General features: G+C 42.0%; 2 protein-coding genes across 4 annotated transcripts in view; one reads left to right on the plus strand and one right to left on the minus strand.

Annotated features, from left to right (window-relative positions):
• Window positions 1-1,766, minus strand: part of LOC131835367 (protein NPAT) — a 51,792-nt gene extending 50,026 nt beyond the window's left edge. For all 3 annotated transcript variants that reach the window (XM_059179703.1, XM_059179706.1, XM_059179697.1), the window contains exon 1: window positions 1,586-1,766. In XM_059179703.1, coding sequence (XP_059035686.1) covers window positions 1,586-1,622 — 37 coding nt within the window. In that variant the 5' untranslated portion in view covers window positions 1,623-1,766. The remainder of the gene's footprint in view (window positions 1-1,585) is intronic.
• A 200-nt stretch (window positions 1,767-1,966) lies between these two features.
• The window catches only part of ATM (ATM serine/threonine kinase), a 122,912-nt gene continuing 104,113 nt past the window's right edge, over window positions 1,967-20,765 (plus strand). Inside the window, exons 1-7 of the mRNA XM_059179712.1 lie at window positions 1,967-2,444; window positions 2,550-2,734; window positions 3,991-4,102; window positions 6,219-6,316; window positions 6,399-6,511; window positions 7,977-8,122; window positions 12,358-12,522. Coding sequence (XP_059035695.1) covers window positions 6,245-6,316; window positions 6,399-6,511; window positions 7,977-8,122; window positions 12,358-12,522 — 496 coding nt within the window. The 5' untranslated portion in view covers window positions 1,967-2,444; window positions 2,550-2,734; window positions 3,991-4,102; window positions 6,219-6,244. The remainder of the gene's footprint in view (window positions 2,445-2,549; window positions 2,735-3,990; window positions 4,103-6,218; window positions 6,317-6,398; window positions 6,512-7,976; window positions 8,123-12,357; window positions 12,523-20,765) is intronic.

Here is a 20,765-nt window from a genome sequence, read left to right on the forward strand (position 1 = left end):
TGCTAAATATCTCATAATGCCCAGGACAGCTCCCCACAATAAATACTTACCCAGACCCAAATGTCAATAGGGCTAGGGTGAGAAAACCTGTTAAAGACTATCCTTACTGACGGGGCGCCTATGTGGCTCAGTTGGTTGAGCAACTGCCTTCGGCTCAGGTCATGATCCTGGACTTCCAGGATCGAATCCCATATTGAACTCCCAGCTCCTTGGGGAGTCTGCTTCTCCTTCTGACCTCCTCCTTACTCATGCTCTCTCTCACTCATACTCCCTCAAATAAATAAATAAATAAATAAGTCTTTAAAAAAAAAAAAAAAAAAAGACTATCCTTACTGAAACTGGAGTGGATTACCAAATTGCTAAAACTCAAAAATCCTTAAACTGTATGCCTGGAGGAAACGCCAATGTTACCTTGAACAGTGTGAAAATCTACTTTAAATTGGTTTCCATATAATCCTAGTAAATGTAACAATTACAAAACAGCCAGCTTTTTCTCACAGAGACAGATGGAAGTTAACTATTGATAATTGAGTTCTGATAAAGCGTGCAGATGATTAACCACACATTAATAAACTTAATTAAAACTAAGTCATTAGTTTCTCCCAAAACGGGGCCGTACAACCGTTACCCGCTCCTGTTTCCTGCAAAATGTGCTCACCAAAAGCCAGTTTTCCGGACAGCTCTGAGTATTTAAAAAATTAAGACAAACGGGATTTTTCTAACAATAGGGTAACGACAGTAATTACTGCGGACACCACGGGGAAGTTTCATCAGACAGGTTTACCATTTACTTTCAGGGCTGTGGCGTACGAGGACTGCAAACCATTGCTGGCTCAGGCTCTGAGCTTCCTAGGGCTCTTGCTCCCAGCAGCGCGACCCTCTGGATTTTTCCCGGGGACACACAACCCGTTTCCCCACACAGACAATAAGCCCCGACAACAGGCCATTGACACCAACCGTCCTCAAATGGAGGAAAAACGAACCAGGAGCACTAGCCCACTTTCAACTGGAAGGCATTTTCCTCCGTGAAATTTCTGACCGGAGGAAGACGAGGAATTGCTGTTTTACAACATGCCGCTGGCATTTCAGACGCCCTACGCTGGACCACTCAATGCGGGGAGGGAGAGCGAGGAGTGGCCGGGGAAGATCACCCCCGCTCGCCCCCAAATTCGCGGTTGGAGGGGCGAGAAGGACATCGCGAAGATCTCTCGACGAGACCGGCTGGCTTGGGGACATCCTCGTGTTCCCTAATCGGGTCCCAGCTCTGACAAGTCTCCTTCCGGGGGTCCCAACGAGGCGTGCAGGCCTGGCTCCCCCTCCGAACTCCGGGCCTCAGGTGTTCCGCCCCGCGCTTCTCCCCGGCCCTCCCCTCGCCACGCAGCCTCCGGGGAGCACAGCAGCCGCACACAAAGAGGCTTACGCTACCCGAGCGCCCGGCTCAAGGGGAACCGCCGCAGATCTCGAGCTGCAGGCGGGGAGGCAGAGCCCCAGAGCTTCCCCACCCTAGGGAGAACCTTTGGCCCCAGAGGTCGCTCCGTCCCGCTCAGCCGGGTCCACTACCCGTCCCTCCCGCGACCGCGCTTACCCAGTACCAGCCGCGCTATGTCCGAGGGTAACAACATGACCGAAGCCGCAGCAGGAACCGCCACAGGAGACAAGATTCAGGTAAAAGCCAACACAGCGACAGCCCCTGCGCCGCATCTCCCGGTTCCAGTGGCGGCACTGAACCCGCGGCAATTTGTCCCGCCTCTTTCGCCTCGCGTCCGCCAATCGCTTCCGCCGGAGAAAGAAAGGCGCCGAAATAAAACCCGCCTCGGTTCCCGTCGGATCTGTCGTCACTTCCGTCCTCCTATTCGGAGGGGTGGGGCTGAAGGCGGCGGGGAGGTAGGATGCAGGTGCCGCTGCTGGAGCCAGGGGGCGGGCGGCGAACGCAAGGTCGCACACCATTGGCGGGCAACGCGCACGCGCGTTTGTTCGGACGAGCGAAGTGTTTTGAGGCAAGCCAGCGCTGGAAGCGCAAAACGGGTGGGGGTCGGCGCGCATGAGCAGATGGTACCCGCTCCCGGTTGACCCCGACTATTTCCTCGGGAGACCCGGGCTGCGTGTCCACGCTGCGTTTGAACCGGAAGTGGGAATCGTGGGTGTCCACCTGGCTGGAACCGCAGGGGCTGCTGTGGGGAGGCGAGTGGAGCCGGGACCGAGGCTGCAGCTGCCGCTGCTGTCGGAAATTCCACTTTGGCGGTGCGAGTGCACCGTTAGGGGGAGCGTGAAGAGCGGGCAGCGGCTTCTGCGTCGGGGACTGCTGGGGTGTCCGAGCCCCTCTGTGCCAGGCCCCCGACGGCCGGTCTCACCCGCTGCTCTGGGGCGGACTTTCCCTGCTCGCAGCACTCTCTCCCGCCCTCTCTCCGAGGCCCTCGCGGATTTAGCCTCGAGCCTTCCTCCAGGTGCTGGTCGCACGCTCCTGCCCGTCCCCTTTCCTCCGCCGCCGTACGGCCCAGGTGTAGCTAGAGGTCTTGACTAACAATGTCCCCCCCCCTTTTCTTGATTAGTTTTAAACCACAAGCATCTGCTGAGGCTTAAACTAGAGTGACGTGGTGGAGAGCACGGACTCAAGAATTTCGTTGCTGGACCTGGAATTTTGGCAGATATGTGGGTGACCGCACTGTCCTGTCTCCCATGTGATAATCCTTGCCGGTGGTGAGCCCTCAAGAGCGTTCGCTGCTGTTTTTATCAGGTACCTAGAAGTAAAGGGGCTCTTAGAGCTCAGGGCGATCATTGAGGGAGAACCGTGATCATAGAGGAGCTAACGAGGTGGGAGCCTTCCAGACAGACCGGGAAATGTATGTAAAAACACAAAGCGTGAGAGGTGTCAGAAGCTCAGGAGTGAGGTCTGGCGTTGAATGAAATAGATGCGGGCATTTTCAGCATGTTGAGGTCTTAGGGATGGATGAGATCACACTGGGAGAACCTCGGGTGGGAAGTGGGGAGATAGAGATAGTCTTGCAGGTGTGAATGGAAGAGGAACCATCTGAAGAGAGACTTAGGAAACAGGGGAAGGGAAGAATCTGTGATATTTATTGAGCATTTGTTGTGTTCCAGGCACTGTGTTAAATCCGTACGTGAATCTTTAACAGTAACTTTGAGGGAGGTAGTATTGCTTTTCATTTTATCGGTGACAGATTGAGCTTTAGAGAGATTAGCTACTGTGTCCAAGGTTATACAGTCTGTAAGGGGCAGGGGCAGGATTTGAACCAGCACAGTCTAATAAGAGAGTCCACACTGTTACACCAGAAGAAAATGGCATGCCACAGGCAGAATTCCATACAGGAAGATGTGATGTAGGCATCGTTGTCAGATTCTGCAAAGGAATCTGCTTGATTGAGATCTAAAAAGGAAGGTCGGACTTCCCACTTCAGAGACTGTTGTTCAGGAAGTATGTATGGTTTGAGGAGCATGTTGGTAGAGGGGCTTAATTCTAGGTTAATGTATTGAGTTCAACCGTGTCTGTTGACTCTCTTACTCTAGCTGACTATTCGTCAATTCCTTTGGTTTTCTTTCAATTCCTCCAACACACCATGCACTTTTTCATCTTAGGACCTTTTGGAGGTACTAGTCTCCTTCCCTGAAATATTGGTCCTCTTCCCTTTTTCTGTGATTGGCACCAGTTCAGGTCCTGGCTTTGTTGTGACCTCTGCTGAGATGTTCCCTGGAAGCTTATCAGAAGTGATCCTCTCCATTGTTGGTGTATATTTTCCTCTTTTGAGTTTTATATCATATTTTGGAATTAGGCATTGATTTTTCACTGTACTTGTTTATTGTCACTCTCCCCCACTAGTTATGACTCCACAAGGGAAGGATTTGTGTCTGTTTAATTCATTGTGTCTGGCTACCCCTAACATAGTACCTCAAACAGGTAGTGGCCCTGTAAATATTGTTGCATGGATCCGTGAAAGAACGTTTCCTGACTGAGCTGTTTTGTTTTCTTCAAAGTAATCAATCTTTGAGAAACAGAAGAGAGGAACACAGAAGGAGAAGAATAAAAAACCACAGCTTAAAAAAAAAAAAAAAATTGAGGGCAGCATCTTCCTGGAAGTGTCACATGGTCAGTAAGCTTGCATTTTTTATTATATTATAAATAACATCTTCAGTATATTTAGGAATAAACATGCCTACATTTATGGTTTTTTGGGTATGGATCTTGTTAAGGTGTTTTTGGTTATGATCCCAGTTTTATTTTCCTTACTGACTCAATCAAGAGGGTTTTAAACCACGATTGAGTATGAAGGGGAGAGAGTCCTAATAAGAAGGAATGGAAAATAAAAATCATAATCCTTTTTCTCAAGACGTTTACAATCACATGGCAAACTCTTGGGTAAATAACAACCTTTAATCTACAGAGTTAGGGAGGTTGTAACGGGATAAAAGAGTCACAACAGCCAATGAGTAAAAATGAAGAAGCGAATTAGAGCTACCTACCAACGAAATTGGTTGGCTTCTTAGGTAGTGTGCTCTCAGAGTATTTAAGGAGAGTGTTTAAATATTTTTATAGGAGGGATTTCTTCCTTTGTAAGAAGATTGGACATGGTCTTTCAGTTCCAATTTTAAGACTGAATTAAATAACAGCAAAGAAACATACTTGGTCTTTAAAGAATGAGTGGCGTTTATATGAATGGATGGGGGAAGGACTCCCCTTCTTTTTCCTCTTGAGATATGTCAAGGACAAAAAAAGTTTTTTGTTTGTTTGTAAATACTTGTAGTTCAACAAAAACGAAGCTTTCTTGTAAGAAGAGTCAGAAATAATGACACAAAATGCTTTTCTTAGGTCTTTTTTTGAAAGGTTATCAAAGGAAGGTTTGATTATGTCAGAAACCTAAAAGGAGGTAGGCTACAGCAATGGCATTAAGGTATAGTAAAGTGTAGTTGATTTTTGGCACTATAGTATTTAATTCCCTTTTGAAACAGCAGCATAATTGCACTTGAATTTTTATGTTTTAAACGAGAACCGTAAAGCCAGCTGAGACTTAGTGCTAGGGAAGGCTTACTAGCTCTGGTAACCTCCTGCATAGCAATTCAAAAGCATAAGCAATTCAGCTTTTGGCTTAGTAAATGATGTATTTTGTTACTCCATGTAAGAGTTAAATAGTTAAGAGTTAAATAGTGCAGCTGGTCAATCCTTAAATCAGCTGGTCATCCTTAAGAACAGGTCAGTCAGCTGTTAAATCCTTAAATCCCCTTTTCCTTTTTTTTCTTTTTAAATTTTTGAATTTATTTTATTTTATTTTTTTAAAGATTTATTTATTTATTTGACAGACAGAGATCACAAGTAGGCAGAGAGGCAGGCGGAGAGAGAGATTGGAGGAAGCAGGCTCCCCGCTGAGCAGAGAGCCGGCATGGGGCTCAATCCCCACCACCCTGGGATCATGACCTAAGCCTAAGGCAGAGGCTTTAACCTACTGAGCCACTGAGGCGCCCCAGATTTTTGAATTTATTTTAGAGAGAGTGTGCATGCATTCTGAGTGGGGAGTGGGGAGAAGGAAGGAGATAGATAGAATCAGAAATAGACTCCACGCTGAGCCCTGAGCCAGTCATCGCAGAGGCTTTGGTCTCACCACCTCTAGTTCATGCCTGAGCTGAAAACAAGAGTCAGACGTACTTAGCTGACAGACCCCCAGGCATCCCTTTCTTTTCCTTACACCTTTTTTTTTAAAGTTTTTACTTATTTACTTGACAGAGTGAGAGTGAGAGAGACAGAGAGGGAACACAAGCAGTGGGAGCAGCAGAGGGAGAGCGAGAAGCAGGCTTCTGGTTGAGTAGGGAGCCCAATGTGGGGCTTGATCTTAGGACCCTGGGACCATGACCTGAGCGGAAGGCAGAGGCTTAATGACTGAACCACCCAGGTGCCCCTCTTTTCCTTATTCTTGACCAGGCTGTCTTCTGTTGGTCTTCTACATTTTAATTGAATTATCATGTTTCTTAGAAAAGATCTCAGAAAAGTAAATTTATGTGTTTCCCGTTTTTATCCTGCTATTGCAAACTAGTACCCATTTGCATGTTGAAGCTTTGGTTTGATATATTCTAAGAAAATCTCATTTGAATGTGGAAACATTAAGAAAAATAATTTTATGGTTACAGTATGCATGTAATTGTACAGTGATCTGACTGTTAATACCACAATCTGAAATAATTTTGCATTTACGTGTTGTTTTTTTTTTTTACAGTGATGTGCTTTCTGAAATTCTGAACCATGAGTTTAGCACTTAATGATCTGCTTATTTGCTGCCGTCAATTAGAACATGATAGAGCTACAGAACGAAGGGTAGTAAATTACTGAAACTTAATCTTTTCTTGAAGTTAGTGTGTGATTGGCAACCCATTACTGTGTTCTTTTTCATTTTCAGAAAGAAGTTGAGAAATTTAAGCGCCTGATTCGGGATCCTGAAACTGTTCAACATTTAGATCGACATTCAGATTCCAAACAAAGCAAATACTTGAATTGGGATGCTGTTTTTCGGTACTCCATTTTTTTTACTGTCTTTATTTTCCTCTTTCATTTTTTTTTTTTTTTCCTTTTAAGATTTTATTTATTTGACAGAGATCACAAGTAGGCAGCGGGGCAGGCAGAGAGAGAAGGGGAAGCAGGCTCCCTGGTGAGCAGAGAGCCGGATGTGGGGCTTGATCCCAGGACCCCAGGATCATGACCTGAGCTGAAGGCAGAGGCTTTAACCCACTGAGCTACCTAGGCGCCCCTCTTTCATTCTTATTTGTTGTGATATTTTTGTGTATGTAGATCTTACTTATCTTTGCTTTCTGTATACTGTTGTGCCTTGCATGTAAAGTTGGTGCTTAATATTTGTCTGAAACATGATTTTTAAAGGATGTTCCTATAGAAAAAGTTACAGTTTTTAAGACATTTGTTCAATGAAACTTCTTAGATCTCACTCAAGATTAAAGAGGATTCCTTTCATATTAGTTCATTCAAGACTTTATTTTAGAAGAAGACTTTATTTCAAATTGGAGAATAAATTAAGTTATAAGTGCCTTATTATTACTTTTACACCTTTAAATATTCCTCTGAATAATTGCTACATATTAAATTGTAATTAAGAAAACAATTACAGAATAATTTCTGTAGGAATGCAGTTAAAAACATCTGGCTTTGGAAAGACAATTGATTGCTGGACTGGAGTGCCAAATAGAATTGATGCCTTTTTTACACTGAGACATAATTTTCAACTCTGAAGTCCGTTTGTAACTAGGAATAGGTTGTAGAACTTGGGAAAAATGAATAAAATATTTTAAACTAATGTAGAATAGTGGGAAGCTCGAAATAACATTTTCAGCCAAGGGGAAAGTATATTTATTTGTTCTCAAGTGTTTAGAACTTTTGTTTTTACCACTTACTTGGTATTGGATGGACTTACAGATTTCAGTGCAGATAACATAAAATAATGCATGTTTCTTTTCTCTGGTTACTTAGTTCATTTCAAATACCACAAAAATGGTTCCTACCTAAAGATGAGTATTATTTTGCATAAGAAAATCAGGTAGGTCCAGTAGGCACCTGGCACTTCCAACAAATCAGGAATATCTTCTAGGCAGACTTCATTCAAAAGGTAGAAACATTGCCACCTACCTGGGAAAGGTTTGGGTTGTGTACAAAATAACAAGTAAGAGAGAAAGGAGAGCTCAGTAGCATTGTAAGCTTTTAATAATAAAATGAAAAAACAAGTAGTAAAGTAACAGAAAATCATGGAGGTTGCAGTTTAGAACTTTGTGGAACACACTTTAAATTGGTATTGAGCATTGAAAGAGAAAATGATTTTTTTAGCCGGTACACTGATGGCCGTGTGGTGGCTTCAGAGATTCTCTTTGTGATGGCGTAAAGGGTTTTTCCACACTGCTGTAATAATTCAAGCATTTAATAATTCTGAATTCTGAATTTAATAATTCTGAAATTTCACTTTGTTTTCCTGGAGATTTTTACAGAAATATGTTCAGAAAGAAACAGAATGTCTGAGAACAGCGAAACCAAGTGTGTCAGCCTCAACACAAGCCACTAGGCAGAAAAAGATGCAAGAAATCAGTAGTTTGGTCAAGTACTTCATCAAATGTGCAAATAAAAGTAAGTGCTGTTATTTATTATCAATAGCTGGTTTCAAAGGTCACTCTTGCATCATTTTGGTCGGAATATGGAGCGGTAAACGTTTAGTGCTAACTCTAATTTGGGGTACATGTAATGGTTTTTAATATATGATCAGTTCAAATATTTGGAGGAATTTATGCAAGCATAGAGTGATAGTCTCCACGTTGGAAGGATTAAAAATTAGTATTCCAACTGCCCATTCTTCTTGGATCCCCTCTATTTGTTCCTAGCACTTAGGTAGCCCTAGTGATGGGACATACCTTTTAAGCTTTTTTTCCCTATCTTTGAATAGCCTTAATTAGTGGTGAAACCTGTCTCCCTTTTTTATTGCTTCTCCCTTTTGAGATAATATAGAAAAATCCTGATTAATTTTTTCAGAATGATATCTTTTGAGATGCCCGAAGTTAGCTTTGACATTTCCTTTCAGTCGTTGTCTCTAACCTAAACAGAGTACTTTATTCAGCTTATTTGACCCTAGTTTTTGTGTCACTCGCTTCTGAATTTTCTTCAGTTTAATTATATCTCAAAGTGTAGGACTTAATAATAGCCATATTCTGATTGGTACAGAGTGGAGCAGGACTTGTATATCTTTTATTTTGTACTTTTACTAATTCATTTTGAGATTACATTAGCTTTTTTTTTTAAGATTTTTATTTATTTATTTGACAGAGACTGATCACAAGTAGGCAGAGAGGCAGGCAGAGAGAGAGAGAAAGGGAAGCAGGCTCCCTGCTGAGCAGAGAGCCCGATGTGGGACCCGATCCCAGGACCCTGAGATCATGACCTGAGCCAAAGGCAGCGATTTAACTCACTGAGCCACCCAGGTGCACTTACATTAGCTTTCTTGGCAATCAGAACCCACTATGCCCAGTATTGATTAAATAAAAAAATGACCAGTGGTTTTTTGCTCCTCATGAGCCATGTATTTCCCACTTTGAATGGGGGCCATGGTTGTCTTTTCAAGAGTTGATATTTTTGACCCAAAGTGCCAGATAGCAATAGGCCTATGTAAGGAAAGGGGCCTCTTACAATGTTGAAACCTAGAAGTAGAAATGTTTGCTTAGGGACTCTTGGGCTCAGACTTTGTTACTGTTCACACACAAAGATGTGGCTTTTTGATTCCAGGTTTAGTTTGGGAATCAGAAAAGCCATTGAATCACTATTTTGGGCACCCGGAAGTACTGTAACACCGTATGGTAACTATACTGGCATTGAAGTGAAAGACTTAATAAGATAAAAAGAATGAGAAAAGCCCAATGTCGGTAAACATTATTAAGTAGAAGGATATAGATGGCTCGTGAATACTGTCTCGGAATGGTGGTATGAGATTTAAGTCTAAAAAGCAGTGGTTTAGCAGAAGTTTGGTTTTCCAGCTCTGAGGTGGCAGTTTGTGTGGATCGTGGCAAGCCTGTGACAAGGACTCCAGCACATGCAGAGGAAAGCTACACAGAAATATTGTGCACCGGCTTTTGCCCTGAATGATAGCCCTGCATTTATTAAAATTTGTTCCCTTGGCTGCTAACATTGGGTTAACCTATTTTAATTTGTACTTATAGAGTTACTGAGAGAAAGATATCTGGGCCCATTTTTGCCCACTAGAAAAGTTTGCAGGGTATAATTTCGCTTTACAATGAAAAAACCTTCAGTCACAAAATTAACAGTATTGGAAAATACACTTGGAAAATGTGTGAAAGTATCACTTGTTGGGTTACAGGAATAAGTAGATGAAATTATCAGAAAGATTATTTAAATGGTTGAAAGTCTGTGTTTTTATTTGAGGCTTCCTTTTCTTTCTAGTTTGACTTTATTTAAGTTAAGCATCTTTATTCTCTGAACAAAACCAGAGCATTACTGTTATGTCTTCTCACTTTGTGTTTTTCAAAGAGTTGGGGAGTTGATGGGAATTGAAACACATGTCCAGACTTAGCATTGGTATTCAAGGTCTTATGAATGAGGCAGAGATTCGAAAAGGAGAGTGGGGAAGGGAGCAATAAGCACCTGTCATTCATTCATTCTTTTATGTAGTTGATTGTCTGCTCTGCACGTCATGTGGGCGGGGCGTGGAGGATAGATTTTACCCAGCTTGGTAAAATGCGAAGTTTTATGAGGGTCCTTAAATTCTCCTTAGTCAACTTAGTTGTCCTTTGGAGGTGGGTTTCCTCAGAAAAAGAACTTCAGTGTAATTCTTGAAACCTTTCTCAAATTTGGTGGAGGAAGGAAATTTGTTGAGATTAAGGCCCCAGGGAAATATGATTTCATCATGACATGAATTTATGTAGTTAATAAATGTTTATCAAGCAAATATTATTTAGGACAGTTACCGGGCTGTGTTGCCATATAGAGATGAAGTAATTCCTTAGGGATGTTATCATATAGTAGATGTTACAGTTAAGAGATGGTTACAGGACTGTAAGAGGGAGGGGCCGCAGGGTGTCACAGTAGAGGAACTTGTGATCGTGCAATTCATCACTGGTGCAGTGCCTGAGAGTGTGGTATAAACCAAGTAAAAATGATAAACAGTTGTGTCAGTATTTATTTACTGTAGTTTGATAAGAAAATGCTAAACTCCTCATAAGAAAGTGCTAAATTAGAATATAATCAGATATATATATATATGACTTGTGGTCTGTTCATAGCTTATAACAAAAAGTTATATGCCATTTTGAGATTGTTAATATTGAGGGCACCTGGGTGGCTCAGTGGATTAAGCCGCTGCCTTCGGCTCAGGTCATGATCTCAGGGTCTTGGGATCAAGTCCCACATTGGGCTCTCTGCTCAGCAGAGAGTCTGCTTCCCTCTCTCTCTCTTTCTCTTTCTGCCTGCTTCTCTGCCTACTTGTGATTTCTCTCTGTCAAATAAATAAATAAAAATCTTTTTTTTTTTTTAAAGATTTTATTTATTTATCAGAGAGAGGGGGTAGAGAGCGAGCACAGGCAGACAGAATGGCAGGCAGAGGCAGAGAGAGAAGCAGGCTCCCTGCTGAGCAAGGAGCCCGATGCGGGACTCGATCCCAGGACACTGGGATCATGACCTGAGCCGAAGGCAGCTGCTTAACCAACTGAGCCACCCAGGCATCCCTAAATAAATAAAAATCTTAAAAAAAAAAAAAAAAAGATTGTTAATATTGAAATATAGTAAAATATTAGCTGTGACATCAATGTGATTTACTGAAAATAAGAAGCAAACAGTTTTTAAATGTCATTTTGTTGCATTCAAAAATATGCCCATTAATACTGAAATTTTGGGAGGCCAGGGGGCTTGGGTGGCTCAGTGGGTTAAGCCTCTGCCTTGGGCTCAGGTCATGATCTCAGGGTCCTGGGATCAAGCCCCGCATTGGGCTCTCTGCTCACCTGGGAGCCTGCTTCCCCCTCCCTCTCTGCCTACTTGTGATCTCTCTCTGTCTGTCAAAAAAATAAATAAAATTAACTTTAGGATCTCTAATAGTTAGGACTCTTAATTTTAGGACCTCTAATAAATAAAACTGAAAACAATAGAGCCTTACATATTTATATGCCACAAATGCTTTTGTACAATATGAAAGTAACTTGGTTTTCAAAGCCCAATATTCTCCTTACAATCTTTTTTTTTTTTTTTTTAAAGATTATTTATTTATTTGAGAGAAAGAGTGCATAGGTTGGGGGCAAAGGGAGAGGGTCAAGCAGACTCCCTGCTGAGCAGGACCCCAGGATCATAACCTGAGCTGAAAGCAGGTGCTTAAGTGACAGCCACCCAGGCGCCCCATCCTTCTTACAATCTTTGGTTATTCTAATGAGTTAATTCTTCGTAAAAGGTACCAAGAAACTGGATCATTTTAGGTCTAGTGCCAGAAACTGTGAATTATTAAGGATGGGGCAGATGATTGTTTTTGCTATATATTCCTATAGGGATCAGCAGACTTCTTTTGTAAAGTGACCAGTCGATGTTTTTGACTTTATAGGCTATACAGTTTCTGTGTCAGTTAGTCAGCTCTGCTGTTGTAGCATGAAAGTAGTATGTAAATGAATGGTCATGGCTGTGACCCAGGAAAATTTTAGTTCTCAAAACAGGCAGCTAGGAGCATTTTGCTCACAGGCCCCAGTTTGCTAATTCCTGCTCTGTGACAAAGAGATTAGTTCATAGTAATATCCCATATGGAATCATTCATATAGCTGCAATTCCAAGTGTTCCTGTGTTTCTTAAGATTTATATGTTTTTATTTGTTTATTTTTCAATAGGAGCACCCAGACTGAAATGTCAAGAACTCTTGAATTATATCATGGATACAGTGAAAGATTCATCTAATGGTTCCGTTTATGGAGCAGATTGTAGCAACATTCTGCTCAAGGACATTCTCTCAGTGAGGAAATACTGGTGTGAAATATCTCAGCAACAGTGGCTAGGTATGTTTTGAAGTTTATTTGTAAATTTTTTTCTGTGAAATGAAATGTCACCAAAAGATCGGTCAGAATCTTGATCCCCCAGGTGACCTTGCAGTTTAACAGTATCTTAGTAAAATTAAATACTTACAGAATCCAGCCCTTAGTTTTCTTTATTATGAACTTCCTAAGTGATTGTCTCTATGAGAACTGGAACATCACAGTTGAAAGAAGCCATCCCTGTCCTCGAGTCCTTCATAGGCCAGTGGCAGAAAAATCAAGTGAACCAAAAATTACAGTGCACCATAACATAGATATGTTTGGGCGCAGTGAGTTCCCAGATAAGTGACACCTAAACCTCACCATGATTAAAAGAAAAAGAAGAAAATCTAGAAAGAGCGGTGTCATGAAAGCGAAAGCAGCAGAGTTTCAGGCTGGAAGGGATATGACGTTTTAAGTGTGGTAGAAATGCTAAAACACAAAAGCATGCATTGGATTAGGCAGTTAGCAGGTCATTTGTAAGGTAAAAAATAGTAAAAAGGATCTATAGGGCCCAGGGACTGCAACATAAGTAGAGTGGGTGTTGGAGGAATCTAGTGTTTTCGATTTCTAGGTGAAAAGTTCTGAGAGACCAAAAAGGAAGGAAGTTGTGATCAGAGACAAACATTTGAGTTTATGAATTTCAGAGGTGGAGCCTTTCTCTGAGTGGGTTCAGTGGGTTTGGCTTTAATGAAGTGACTCGAAGCCATATGTCCAAGTCTTTTAATACAACCACCACTGAAAATCTAGAAACTCTGTGTTTTTCGTGGAAAGTATTTAAGATAAATTTTGCCAATTAAATGAAAAGACATTTGTCTGTATTGTTTATTGTGAATTTCTCATATCAAAAAAGACACGTGTGGATGGTAAAACTGTGACCTTATCAGTGCCCTGCACTATATTCTAATGTTCCCATATGAATGAAAGCCTTTTTAGCTTTGAGTGTTCATTTCTGAGGTGTCATCTCAGGCCTTTGTTCTTGTTCCGAGCATGAGGGAGGCTGCGTCCCAAACTTGATCCTCAAAACAAGTTTAAGAGAATAGGTTAGTGATATCCAGGATGCTCGGACACGTTTCTCACCACTGTGGTCCATCCTAAGTATTCAGGAGGTTTGCGTAGTTTAGATTAGTACTTCTAACCACGGGTCTCACTGAAACAAAGAGAATCCTTGCTGTAGTCTCCTTACTGTGTCTGACCTGTTTTCTGAAATCCTCTCTATTTTTGAGCATATTACTGTCATCTCTCATAATTTGGCCTTTTGGTTGAATTATTTTTCTAGTTAGCTCCCTTCTCTCAAACTTCACTCCCCACAGAGGACTATACTCAAGAAGTGGAGTTTATGTTCACAATATATCTTTGGTAGAGGTGTTAATGGAACCCACAGTTAGAGATAAGGTAGTCTAGAGGGAGAGTTTGGAGTGAGATGAGAAGATGCCCTGAGGCCAAGCCAGCATTTTCAGATCAATTTGGGATTAGCTTATTGATTCCTACAAAAAGCTCTGCTGAAATTTTTGTGGGGCTGGATCCCAGGACCCTGGGATCAGGACCTGAGCTGAAGGCAGAGGCTTTAACCTACTGAGTCACCCAGGCACCCCGAATTTTGGTGGGGATTGCACTGAATGTATTGAACAATTAAGAAAGTGTCCTGAAGCAAAGACTCACAGCAGCCATACTCTCTAGTTTTGAAGGGGAAAAACACTTCATTGATATTATAAAAATCTAATAGAAACAGAAGAAAAGGAAAATCTACACATAGATGAGGGCTATAGTAAGCAGTAAGGATGAATAAGACATTTACGTCAGATTGGGTACATACAGCATCCAGCCCCGTCAGCTGGGAAAGCCCCGGCTGGAGTCTTGATTGCGAGGCCTGGACGGACCATCCTCCCCGTTGGGGGAGACTATACCCCATAAAGGCGGTATAGGGCGGTAGGGCAGAGACAAGGTTTGGAGTTAGACGTTTGTTTGTGTGCAGTTTGGAGCTAGTCAAATTCCTGAATCATCATGTCTTTACACATCAAGGAGCCTGGTCTAGGTGAGTTTGCCTCCCCTCCGGGATTCTACTGGGGGGGGGGTGTGGGGGGGGGGTGGAACAGCCCAGTCTGGAGCTGGAGGGCATGGAAGGCAAAGTTTATAGCTCTTGGTGTCCAGACCAGAAAGGCCACTTCTGACCTGGAGGCCAGCTCCCACGTTACTTATGCAGCACAAATCTCACCAGCGACATTCTTCAGCTGCCTGCATGCATGGAGGTAGGGGTGGTTGGTCACGCAGGACCCATCGCAGGAACCTCCATCCATACAAGATAGGAAGAACAGCCCTCGTGACCACATGGAGTCTGCCAGTCTGTGAACATGATACCTCTCTTTATTTGTTTAGTTTTTTTGTTTTTTGTTTTTTACTTAAAGAAATCAGTGTTTTATGATTCTTAGCATACAGAATTTATGTATTTTTATTAGACTTATATTGCAGTAGTTTGTAAGTTGTGTAGTTTAAAAGATTTCAATTTCCATATTCATTGCTATCATACAGGTGGTTTTTGTGTCATTAATGTTGTGTCCTGGGACCTTGCTAAAATCACTTATTAAATCTAGGAGCACCATGGGATTTTCTCTTTAGATAGCCATATATTTGCATTTTTTCCCCCTCATGTGACTTTCACCTATTTTTTTTCTACTCTATTATATTGGCAGGGATCTTCAGAATGATTCATTTAAATGGTGAAATGTACATCCCATAAAATTTACCATTTTAACCCTTTCTAAGTATAGAGTTCAGTGGCATTAAGTGTGTCCACATCGTTGTGCAACCATCACCTTCCATTTGCAGTCCTCGGTCATCTTCCCAAACTGAAACACTGTCCTCAATAAACAACACCCCCTCCCCCCTCCACCCCCTTCCCACAGCCCTTGACAAGCATTCTGCTTTCTGTATCTGTGAGTTTGACTCTTCCGGCTAACTCCAGTGACGGAAGTCGTAAAGGTCTTTGTCCTGTGAATGCGTTACTGTGCTCATTTCCCCTTTGTCTTCAGTGTTCATCCACGGGGTGGCACGCCTCAGGGTCTACTTCCTTTCTAAGACTGAGTTGCGCTTATGTACTGCATTTGGACATTCCTCTGTCACTGGACACTTGAGTGGTTTCTGCCTTTTGGGTATTATGAGTAATGAGTGCTGTTATGAACCGGTGTGTTCAGATAGCTCTTTGTGTCCTTTCAGTTCTTTTGGGTATTTATCCAGAGGTGGAATCGCTGCATCATGGGCTAATTCTGTTTAATGTGTTGAGGACCAACAAACTATTTTCCACAAGGTCTGCATCCCTTTACCCGTTCTACAGACGGAGCAGCAGTCACAGGTGTTCGGTTTCTCCAGGTCCTTACCAACGCTTACTCTTTTTCTTGTGTTGGTATCAGCCATCCTGATGTGAGTGTGTGTGAAGTGGTATCTCATTGGGGTTTTGATTTGCATTTCCGTTAATGACTAGGGATGTTGGGTTTTTCGTATGCTAATTGGCCATTTGTATATCATCTTTTAAAAGGTATTGACATCTTTTGCCCAGGTGTGTGGTTTTTTTTTTTAAGATTTTATTTATTTATCTGACACACAGAGATCACAAGTAGGCAGAGAGGCAGGCGGGGGGGGGGGGGGTGCGGGGAGGCTCCCTGCTGAGCAGAGAGCCTGATGCAGGGCTGGATCCCAGGACTCTGAGATCATGATGCGAGCCGAAGGCAGAGGCTTTAACCCACTGAGCCACCCAGGCGCCCCTTTGCCCAGTTTTTAATTGGGTTATTTTGTTGTGGTTGAAATGTAGGAGTTCCTTATAATTTCTGTATATTAACCCCTTATCAGATAAATGGTTTGCATTTTCTTGCATTTCATGGGTAGCCTTTAATTCTGATGTTTGTGTCCTTTGATATATAAAAGTTTTATTTTTTTAAATTTTTTTTTTTTTTAAAGATTTTATTTATTTGAGAGAGAGAGCACAAGGAGGGCAGAGGGAGAAACAAACTCCTTGCTGAGCAGGGAGCCCAATGCAGGGCTGGATCCCAGGACCCAGGATCATGAGCTGAGCTGAAGGCAGACACTTAACTGACTGAGCCACTCAGGCGTGCAAAAGTTTTATTTTGATGAGTATAAGTAATCTATATATTTTTTGGTTGCCTTTGCCTTTGGTGTCATTTCCAGGAGATCATTGACAAATCTAACATCATAAAACTTTTCCTCCATGTTTTCTTCTAGGAATTTTGTAGTTTTTCCTCCAGTATAATTTTGAATAGGAGTAGTGAGAACACACCTTGTTCTGTTCTTGGTTTTAGGGGGAAGCATTCATTGTTTAGCCATTAAGCATGATATTAGCTCTCAGTATGGGTTGACAACTTTCCGTTCAATTTCTAGTTGCTCATTGTTTTTATCTTGCGTGGATATTGAATTTTGTTAAATTTCTTTCTTCATCTGTTGAGATAATCCTATGAGTTTTTCTTTAGTTTCTTGATAGGATGAATTACACTGATGAATTTTTTTTTAAAAGTTTTTTAAAAAGATTTATTCATTTGAGAGAGAGACAGAGCACGAGCAGCCGTGAGAGGCAGAAGCAGACTCCCCGCTGACCTGGGAGCCTGAGATGGGGCTTGATCCCAGGACCCCAGGATCATGCCCTGAGCCAAAGGCAGACGCTTAAACTGAGGCATTCAGGGGCCCCTACACTGATGAATTTTTCATAGGTTAAGTCAACCTTGTGTTCCTGGGATATACTCCACTAGGGCATGATGTATATCCTTTTTTCATATTACTGGATGGATTTGTTTTAGTTGTTGAAAGTTTTTAGCTATGAATTCAGTTTCTTTTTTTTTTTTTTTAAAGATTTTATTTATTTATTTGACAGATAGAGATCACAAGTAGGCAGAGAGGCAGGTAGAGAGAGGGGGGGGGGATGCAGGCTCCCTGCTGAGCAGAGAGCCCAATGCGGGGCTTGATCCCAAGACCCTGAGATCATGACCTGAGCCGAAGGCAGAGGCTTTAACCCACTGAGCCACCCAGGTGCCCCTGAATTCAGTTTCTATAATAGATACAGGAATATTTACTTTATTCCTTTTTCAGTTAGCTTTGGTAATTTGGTTAAGAATTTGTACATTTTAAGGCACCTGGGTGGCTTAGTGGGCTAGGCCTCTGCCTTCAGTTTAGGTCGTGATCTCAGGGTCCTGGGATCAAGCCCCACATCGGGCTCCCTGGTCAGTGGGGAACCTGCTCCCCCACCCCCTCCCCTGCCTCTCTGCCTACTTGTGATCTCTGTCAAATAAATAAATAAAATCTTAAAAAAAAGAAAGAATTTGTACATTTTAGCTAAGCTGTTGATGTAGGAGCATAAAGTTCTCAGATGTTGTTGCCTTTTTATCCTTTTAATGTATGTATCCTCTAGTATTACCTCTTTCATTGTTCATTTCTCATTATTCTTTTCTTCTGTTTACTTTGAGTTTAATTTGTTCTCTCATTTCTTAAGATAGAAGCTTAGGTCATATGTGCATTTAATACCATGAATTTTTCTCTAAACTGCTTTGTTGTATCTCTCACACATTTTGACAAAGTTGTATTTTCATTTTTCTTCAGTTTAACATATGTCCCAGTTTTTCTTGACTGTTCTTTAACTTCTGGATTATTCGGAAGTGTGTAATTTAATTTCCAGTTGTTTGGGTAATTTCCTATTTTGTTTTCCCTTTTTATAGTTTTCAGTCTAAATATATTAGGGTCAGAGAACATACTTTTTATCATCTAAGTTATTTACAATTGTTATAATTTCTTCTGTGACCCAGGATAAGGTCTGACTTGGTGAGTATTCTGCATCCATTTGAAGAGAGTGTATATTTGCTCTTGGGTGAATTATTCTGGACATGGCAGTAGAGCCTGTTGGTTGATGATGTTCAGTTCTGTAAGACTAATGTGAAACCCGAGTGGCAGGTGAAGAAAAGTATTAGCAAATACAGCACTTTCAAAAGCTTTGGTTGTACAGGGAAGGGAAAAAGGGATCCTGTTAAAGATGGGAGTGATTGGAGTATATGTAAACGAAATGGGAAGGAGTCCATGGAGAAACAGTGGTTGGATACACAAGAAAATGGACTGTGTTTTTAAAAAATTAATTAATTATTATTATTTATTTTTAGAGAGAGCAGTTGTGCACAGGAATGGGGTGGGGGATTGGGGAGCAAAGGGATAAGGAGAGAGAATCCCAGACAGGCTCCACACCCAGTGTGGAACCCAACACAGGGCTCGATCCCACCATCCTGAGGTTGTGACCTGAGCTGAAATCAAGAGTCAGATGCTTAATTAGCTGAGCCACCCAGGTGCCCCTCTGTGTTTTCTGAGAATAAGTGTTTCCAAAGTAAGCCCTAGGATTGTCCCAAGGAGGAAGATAGTTTTCCTAATAAGGTAGGAAGGAAGAAATACTGAAAACCTTTAGTGTCTTTCCTGTACAACTAGGATAAAATAAGGACTCCTTTTCGAGGCCTTGGAAGCACTGGGTAATTCTTCTGCTTATCTGTCAGGCCATAACTACAAGCCACCCCCATCCTGCATATGTTTGTGTTCTAGCTACAGTGGCTTTTATTCAGATTCTCTAACCTGGTGGTTTCCAGACATTTTCTTAAAAACAGGCTTTATCTTTTTAGAGCAGTTTCAGATTCATAGCAGAATTGAGCAGAAGTAGGGAGTTACCATAAACCGCCCGTCACACATGCATAGCTGCTTCTGCTGTCAACATCCTGCACCAAAGTGGCACATTTGTTTCAGGCAGTGACCCTGCGCCAACAGCTCATCCCACCCAAAGCTCAGAGTTGACATTAGGATCAGTCTTGGTGTTGTACGTTCTGTAGATTTTGACAAACGTACAACAACATGTATTTACCATTATAGCATCAACTGGAAAAGCGCCATTGCCCTGGAAGTCCTCTGTGTGCTGCCTGTTCTTCCTTCCCCTCCTACAGATCCCTAGCAACCAGTGATCTTTTTGCCGTCTCTAATTCTGCCTTTTGCAGAATGTCGTTTAGTTGGCATCACACAGTATGTAGTCTTCCCACTTGGGCCTCTTTTGCTTGGTAATATGTGTTTATGGTTCCTCCATGTTTTTCTGTGGCCTGATAGCTGATTTCTTTTTAGCACCAAATAATATTTCATTGCATGCACCACAGTTTGATTATCTACTCACTTACTGAAGGATGTCTTGATTGCTTCCAAATTTTGGCAATTATGAATAAAGCTGCTGTACACATCCATGTGCAGATAAAGTTTTTAGCTCATTTGGGTAAATAAAAAGAAGTGTGATTGCTGAATCAATCATATGGTAACAGTATGTTTAGTTTGGTAAGAAGCTGCCAAAGCTATCTTCCAAACTGGCCATTGTTGATTTATATATTAAATTATCAGTAAAGCTTGATTTTTTTAAAAAAAGATTTTACTTATTTATTTGACAGAGATCACAAGTAGGCAAGAGAGAGAGAGGGGGAAGCAGGCTCCCTGCTGAGCAGAGAGCCCGATGTGGGGCTCGATCCCAGGTCCCTGGCATCATGACCTGAGCTGAAGGCAGAGGCTTTAACCCACTGAGCCACCCATATGCGCCAGCTTGATTATTTAAGAAAGATTTATTTATGAGAGAGAGAGAGAAGGAGAGCGCAAGCATGCTTACGTGCTCATGTTCACAAGACGGGGAGAGGCAGAGGGGAAGGGAAAAACAGATCCTGGGCTGAGCACGGAGCCCAGTGCAGGGTTTGATCCCAAGAACCGAAGATCATGACCTGAAATGAACCAAGGCAGAGGCTAAACTGACAAAGCCACCCAGGGCAACCCCTAAAGGTTGATATTTATTTGTAATTAATTTTTTTTTTTTATAATTTTTTTATTTTTTATAAACATATATTTTTATCCCCAGGGGTACAGGTCTGTGAATCACCAGGTTTACACACTTCACAGCACTCACCAAATTGTAATTAATTTTAATTTTAAAAAATAAGGGTTCTAGTATTTCCTTCTGACACTGCTGTGGATCATCTCATGCTCTCTTTATTTTGGGAGTGCAAGGCCTTTCTCCCCTTGTGGCATTTGTCCTTTTCTTGGCAGAGGCTCCCCTTTGTATGGCTGCTTTCTTCTCCCCCTGCAGGTCTTGGCTTAAATGTCACTGCCGTTTTCTGATTGCCCTTCCTAAATTTGTTCTCTTTATTTGTACCATAGTGCCCTTTGTCCTTCGTAGT

The sequence above is a fragment of the Mustela lutreola genome, chromosome 1, assembly GCF_030435805.1.
Source record: "Mustela lutreola isolate mMusLut2 chromosome 1, mMusLut2.pri, whole genome shotgun sequence".
Taxonomy (NCBI): Eukaryota; Metazoa; Chordata; class Mammalia; order Carnivora; family Mustelidae; genus Mustela; species Mustela lutreola.